The 6,698-nt window shown below is 48.8% G+C and overlaps 1 protein-coding gene across 1 annotated transcript; it reads right to left on the bottom strand.

Moving 5' to 3' along the window:
• Positions 1-1,127: 1,127 nt before the first annotated feature.
• Positions 1,128-4,126, bottom strand: LOC123141880 (WAT1-related protein At1g44800). The gene is made up of 4 exons (XM_044560949.1): positions 3,933-4,126; positions 2,468-2,530; positions 1,690-2,361; positions 1,128-1,362 (listed from the first exon to the last, which is right to left on the bottom strand). Exons 1-4 carry the CDS (start codon positions 4,124-4,126, stop codon positions 1,128-1,130), a joined length of 1,164 nt encoding a protein of 387 aa, XP_044416884.1.
• Between the last annotated feature and the right edge of the window lie 2,572 nt (positions 4,127-6,698).

Genomic DNA, 6,698 nt, shown 5'->3' with positions numbered 1-6,698 from the left:
ACCGCCGGCCTTTGCAGTAGTCAAAAGCAAGTTTTCACTCAGATCTGTTCGAAGAAATTTCATCTCTCGTGCACGGGCCGCCGCCTCCTGCGACGTCCCCGGGAGCAGGATCCCAAGATCCGCCGCCACCGGCGCCGCCAGAAGGACCCACCACCCGACCGTCATCCCTGAAGGGGGCGACGCCACCACCGTGCTCGGGTCCGGCATCACGCCAACGTCTTCGGCCACCCCCAATTAGATCAGTGAAGGAGGATAGCCAACGCGAGCGCCCACCACCGCTTAGGACTGCCGGACGGCGCCTGAGCCCGACCACCCGAAGGAGAACCGATCTGGGGCGGGAAACCCCAGATCCGCCGCCGCCAGCCCCCGCAGCGCCGCCGGGATCCCATCGGGCCGCCGCCCGAGCGCGCCAACTCCACCTCCATGCTGTACGCCCAGGGACGCCGATGCATCTCAGCCAGAGGATCCCCTCATGAAGAGAGGAGGAAGGCCCGCCGTCCGCCGTCCGCCGGGCGAGCTTCGCTCATCGGCCTCCTTCGCGGCAGCGGGGAAGAAGGGGAGGAGGGCGGTCGAGGGCGGCGGCGGTTGGGGCGCCCGAGTCGCCCCCCCCCCCCCCCCCCCCCCCCCCGAGGCGACGCGAGCGAGCGGAGGGATGAGAAGATGCACGCGTAAGCTCTTCCTTCCTGTTTCTCAACTACGTAAATAGACATATATGAAACATGGCCAGCCCGGCCCAAATAACAACCGGAAAAGGCAGCACAAGGGGAAAAAATGACCAATGACAGCCCATGTTGATGGTGTAGGGATAACACGTGTGACTGAACCACAATAACAACAATGATGAGGTCAATGTCAGGTGAATAAGGCCAAACTATATCTTATCTAGATGAGTTTTAGGCATTCTCAAGTTACATTAAGCAAGCGATCACGACACGTACATGCGGTCTCGGCCGTTACACTTGGTATAACCAGCACTCGCTGATCATTCTCTCACATGACAGGGGAGAAGCTGAAAAGAAGAAAAATGAAGAAAAATTTCGTCTCCATGCATGCATGCATTACCAGGAAAATAGTTAGACAGACTGCTCGATCGGCATATGGTCCGACCTCTTGACTAGCTAGTACTCCTAGTTGCCATTGCTCGCCGGCGTTTCGACGTTCAACACATAGCCGCCGTTGAACTTGCCGTTCCCGAGCTCGTGCTGCTTGCCGTTGCCGTTAGTCACTGAGGTTAAGGGCAGCTCACCGGCGCCCTTGCTGCTACCGGCTACGAAGTCGTCGGAGACTTGGTTGACGTTGTCCTTGCTCTTGCCCCATATGAGAAAGTAGAGCCCTACCACGATGATCACTGCACCAATCACACTGAAAGCAGAAAATGAAAGGGTATCATTAGCATTGTTGCACTAATGTAATACTTCATCTGGGTTATTAGTTCCACTCATATTTTGGGTCAAACTTTAATTATATGTTTGACTAACAAAATATATGTTGTATGCTCTAAAAATAATTAATGTCACTAAAGATTTTCTTTGAACAAAAATCTAACAATACAAATATATTTGTAGCACATAACACATTTTTGGTCGAGAAATATATGCTCACCAAAAAATCATGTGGATCAATAAATCGTGACGGAGGAAGTATATGTCTTTGTCGATCCTGACATGGTAATGAAGAAATGTAGTGTACCTTCCGAGAGTGATCTCCTCCTTGAGAATGATGGAGCCCATGACGGCGGTTATGATCATGCAGAGCGGGTTGAAGGCTGTGACGAACACCGGGCCCCTTTGCTTAGACACGATGCCCTGCACATAGTACGCCACGCCGGAGCACACTATGCCGGCGTAGACGGCGGTGAAGAGGCGGGCGTCGAAGCCGATGACCCATGCCTGAGTGTTGGCACGCTTGGCGACGAGGGCGACGCCGGTGCTCATCACCGAGCCCACACCACAGATGAGCACCGTGAGGGACAGCTCCGACGGGTAATCCCGGAGCGTGCTGGACTGGAGGACGAAGAAGCACGACCAGGCCACGCAGGCGGCGATGACCATGATGGTCCCCTTTAGCCACGCCGCTGCATCGGCGCCGGCGGCCGCACCGCTGGCGTGATGCTGGCCCTTGGTCCAGGGAAACTGCACAGCGGGGCCGTGGTAGAGGATCATGAGCACGGCGCCGGCCACCGTGAGGACCGTGCCGGCGATCTTGGCCTGGCTGTGCAGGCTCCGCAGCCGCACCTTCTCCATGCGCAGGATGAGCGCCAGCACGAAGGTGACGGCCGGGAGGATGTTGATCAGCGCGGCAGCGAACCCCGCCGAGGTCAGCTTCGCGCCCATGTAGTAGAGGTTCTGGTCAAGCACAGGCCTGCGAGGTAACGACCCAATAAGCCACATGTCAGTAACAAGATTTTTGCACATGATCACTATGGATAGACGACGGTCGATAGAATTAATCAACCATACGGACGTACTCGAGGAATGCGAGCCCCATGATCTTGATGAAAATGGTGATTGTCATCTTTGGCCTCAGTCCCCTGCACAAGTTGGAGCATGAACCATGATTTAGGTAGAGTAAAAATTAATTGAACTAAACTACTCCCTCCGTTCCTAAATATAAGTTTTTCTAGAGATTCCACTACGCATGCAGAGTAAAATGTGTAAATCTACACTCTCAGAGCATCTCCAACAGACGCGCGCTAAAAAAGTTTTGCAGCGCTGAAATAGTGCTTTTGCGCATGGGAGGTTTACCAGACGCACAAAAACACGGCGCCCAACCCGGCAGCCCCGGATGCAGCAGCCCGCGCGCACAAGCCGGCGCCCCAACATTGCAACCCCGAAGCCCGCGTGCGCTAAATTTACAACTTTGTTTTTGTGCGTGCTCTATTTTACAGCTTCTGCTGGAGCGTTGTTTTTGGGGGCGCGCGCGCTAAAAGCCATGTTTTTCACGGGCGCTTTATTTGGCGCGTCTGTTGAAGATGCTTTAAGATACGTCATACATCTGTATGTAGTCTGCATTGAAATCTCTAAAAAAAAAACTTATATTTGGGAACGGAGCGAGTACCTAGTATGCATGCTTCTAGCTGGCATGTGGGTTCCATGCATGGTACCAATGAGGGCAGGGCTAGTGGAAGGTTGGCAAGTGCGTTTACACGTACGTAAGCACACATACGGCACAACGCACACACATAACCTGCTTTGTTATGTGCCATTTTCTACTTATGCTAATCAATGCACTCTGATATTCTGGTGGATCCATCCATATATAGATCGATGCTGCATGATGAGGCTGAGGCACGCACATATATACACATACACATGCAGATGCTAGCTCATATAACGCGTGACAATTATTCTGCTTTGCCGATGCAAAACAGAATATGGTATGAAGAATAAGCCCTGGTCCAGAGTACTGGTCGATCGGGAATAAGGTATCTCCAGGTAAAAAGAAAAGAACAATGCATCTAAATGAGACGAAAATGAGAAAGAACTGAGCAAACTATACGTGTGCTTGCTCGATTGGCAAGCTGGCGTTGTTAATCTTCCCAATCTACCCATTTCTCTTGATTCATGTACATTGTCCCTCCCTCGGAATTTTGTCGAACGTACTAAACGAGAACTGGAACAAATAATCGAGCCATTTCGGGGTCATCGTTGATGTGCAAGTGCTGCAGCTGTGAGGCAAAAACTACATGAACGTGCATCCATGCATGTGGGAGCTCACAGTTCCAAACTTCCAAGTATAGCATATTGTTTAGACTGTACTATATATGGCGACTCATGTGCTAAATGTGTGTCCAAGGAAAAATTGGCAAAGAACATGCATGCACGCGCGGTTCACTGGCATGCACACGTGACTACGTATTTCGCATGATGCACCAATGCATGCATGCGAAACGAGGCCATGATATGCGATGCGTGGATGAGATGAGTCGTTACCTCTCGAAGTAGAGGGCGAAGGGCGCCATGACGGCGGTGGCGACGAGGTTACGGTAGACGACGAGCACGAAGTGGCTCATCCCGCGCTTTAGCGACGCCACGGCGACGATGTACATGCCGGCGAACCCCACCTGCAGCAGCACCATCGCCAGGTACGGCTTCACATCGCTCACAACTTTCCACCCCATGCCCATGATCCTCTCGATCTCTCCTCACTTCAAACTTTTCCAATTGCAAGTCCTCTTCTTCTTCTCTCACTCACTCTCTTGTTGCTATGGTAGCTCGACGGGAAGTAACCACTACGCCAGCAATGTGACCGATGAGGCGATGAGCTCACACCGCGGCTGCTGTCTCGTTTATATAGAGGCTCGAACGCTGCTGCGCACAGTACGCATACCCAGGGTTCAGGAGGTGGATGCAAAGCGTAGTGTAGCCATCGATCGGTGGATCCGAGTCATGGATGCGCCTGCGTTAGTGGTAGCTTAGCTGTATGTTCCGTTCCCAGTTTTTAATATTCCATTTCCGGGCAAAGGAGACGAATTTGAAGCCGACAGAGTCAACGTCTGTGGGAACTGGGCTCATTAGCTGAGGCTTACTTCACCTTGCCCCTAGCTAGAGCTAACTAGTGCTCTTGTGCCAACAACCATACATGTTCATGCGTGCGTGCATGGTGTGTGTAATAGCTAACCTAGATGAGGATCAGCGTACTGTCAATGAGTTAATCAGCTCGTAATTAAGATGTATCACCAATGTTCAAGTGATTTAATGTTGGGTTTTCAGAAAACTGCTTTTAGGAGAAATTTAGGGAAAACGAGTTTAAGTTGGTTTTTTGGTGTGGTACGGATGAGATGTATGCCGGATTGCTGTACCAATGAGGCATGGGTGAGTGTGTGGTGGCAACTGGCAAGAGCATCTCTAGACATTCCTCTAAAAGGCTTTAACTACTTAAAAAGTTCTGTTTTGAGTTAAACCGGACCACCGCGGACCCCCTGTAGCACATGCCGCCCTTCTGCCCCACTTCGATTCCCTCATCAGTCATCGCCATCGTCGAAGTCGAAGCATCTACGCATGTCGATGTCGTTGTTGTCTCTGACGCACCTAGGCCTTTGTGTCGTCGCGTTTCGTCGAGAACCGAACCGCGCAGCCTCCGGGGCTCCTCGCGGTATGTCTTCCTCTTCTCGCGCTCGCATCTCATGGCTCATTGGACTGCCGGCACATCCTCGTCCATTGGCCGGCCATGTTTAGCCCTCACCCAACAAATTGTCGTCTCCCCTTTGCTAATCATAAAGTGTGACGACTGTTGGTGGCTGGTGCTGCACCGGGTCTCGAAGACGGAAGAACACCCCATATGGGTCTTCTACAAATGTGAACTGGACAAAGTGAGTGCAATATTGTGCGGTTGTTGTATGGTTTCAAAATAATTTGAGCTCAATGTTTGCTTGATGGTATGCAAAAAGGTTGCAACTTTTGGTTTTGGGAGAAGAATCCATTGATGTATTGATCAAGAGAGGTCTATTGGATGTTGGTGCACTAGTTGCTAGAGATGACATTACAGAGAATGCAATGTCCAAATTTATTCATGGGGAGGTAGAGAAGAAACAATTGTGCATGTCAAGCAAAGTCAACAGAGAAGAGCGAAAGATGAAGAAGGTATTGATTGGACTTGTAAGAGCAGTCAAGGAAGTTATGTTTTCTTTTCGAGTGTGTAATTTTTCCTGTTATGTTCTTTGGGTTAGTTCTCATAGTTCAGAACCAGTGAAGTATGTGCCTAAGATATCATTGAATGAAGTAAATTGAGTAGTGAAACTTAACTCAAATTTGCTTCTCTTAGCAGGCAGCTCTACACTTTGAGCCATGCCTAAAAGTAAATGAATTTGTGTTCAAAAATTGAGGAGTTAAGTTTTAAGGATTAAGTTAGTAATCACTTTTTAACTTCTTATATTTAAGGAGTTAAGATTTGAGGAGACATTGGACGAGTTAAATTATGGGAAAGTTGTGATTCTACTGCCATACAGCTATATCTTCTATCCTCGCCGTACATTTTTGCATCAAAGGTTGTGTGGGCGAGCTTCTCTTTTTTGTTTCTCCTAAATAAAAGAACATCTAAACTTGAAAAATTTGCGGATCAACATCACACAAGTACTACCATGTGAAGACATGTTTGGGGATTTTATAGCGCAACAAGAATTTTTACAATGGTGCAACTTATTCAAAATTTGTAATTTGAAAAAAAAATTCATACAAGAATCAGAAAGATTTTATACATAGAGTGGCACTTGTGTATCGTTGAGCTGCAAGGTTTCAAGGTCAAATGTTTCTCTTGTTTGGAAGAAACAAAAAAATGAAATTCATATGTGAAGATAACACGGATCTTAATGTAAACTGGATGGTTTAGGTATAAGGTGTATCTACATGGGACTATGAAAAAATCACACTTAAATTACAAGGGGCCGGTTAGGCATGCTCTAAGGGATAGAGCTGTGTTTGGTTTGACACGAAAGTACACGGTGGAGGTTGTGGCCTCTCCATTATACCATCTCGCGGCTTTGGTTTTTGTTTTCTCTCTGCCATGTCGGGGAGGCTAGGCTGACTAGCCCGCATACGTCAAGGACTCGTATACTCAATATTGTACCATGTGTCACTAAGCTGCAGATAATAACTTATTAAAGTACTTCCTCCGTTTTCTTTTTTATAAAACGATTTGGACAGTTGACATTGAACTGTTTTGTGCTTTGTCTGAAAATTATCTAAACATCTTATAAAAGG

This window comes from Triticum aestivum, chromosome 6D (assembly GCF_018294505.1).
Source record: "Triticum aestivum cultivar Chinese Spring chromosome 6D, IWGSC CS RefSeq v2.1, whole genome shotgun sequence".
Classification (NCBI taxonomy): Eukaryota; Viridiplantae; Streptophyta; class Magnoliopsida; order Poales; family Poaceae; genus Triticum; species Triticum aestivum.
This window is presented reverse-complemented; position numbering and strand designations above follow the sequence as displayed.

Excerpts from the sequence above, each read along its gene's own strand:
- LOC123141880 (XM_044560949.1), bottom strand. The coding sequence starts at position 4,126 with ATGGGCATGGGGTGGAAAGTTGTGAGCGATGTGAAGCCGTACCTGGCG. Across the intron at positions 2,531-3,932 it reads TTCGCCCTCTACTTCGAGAG|GGGACTGAGGCCAAAGATGA; the intron begins GTAACGACTCAT and ends CAACTTGTGCAG. Across the intron at positions 1,363-1,689 it reads GAGGAGATCACTCTCGGAAG|TGTGATTGGTGCAGTGATCA; the intron begins GTACACTACATT and ends TTCTGCTTTCAG.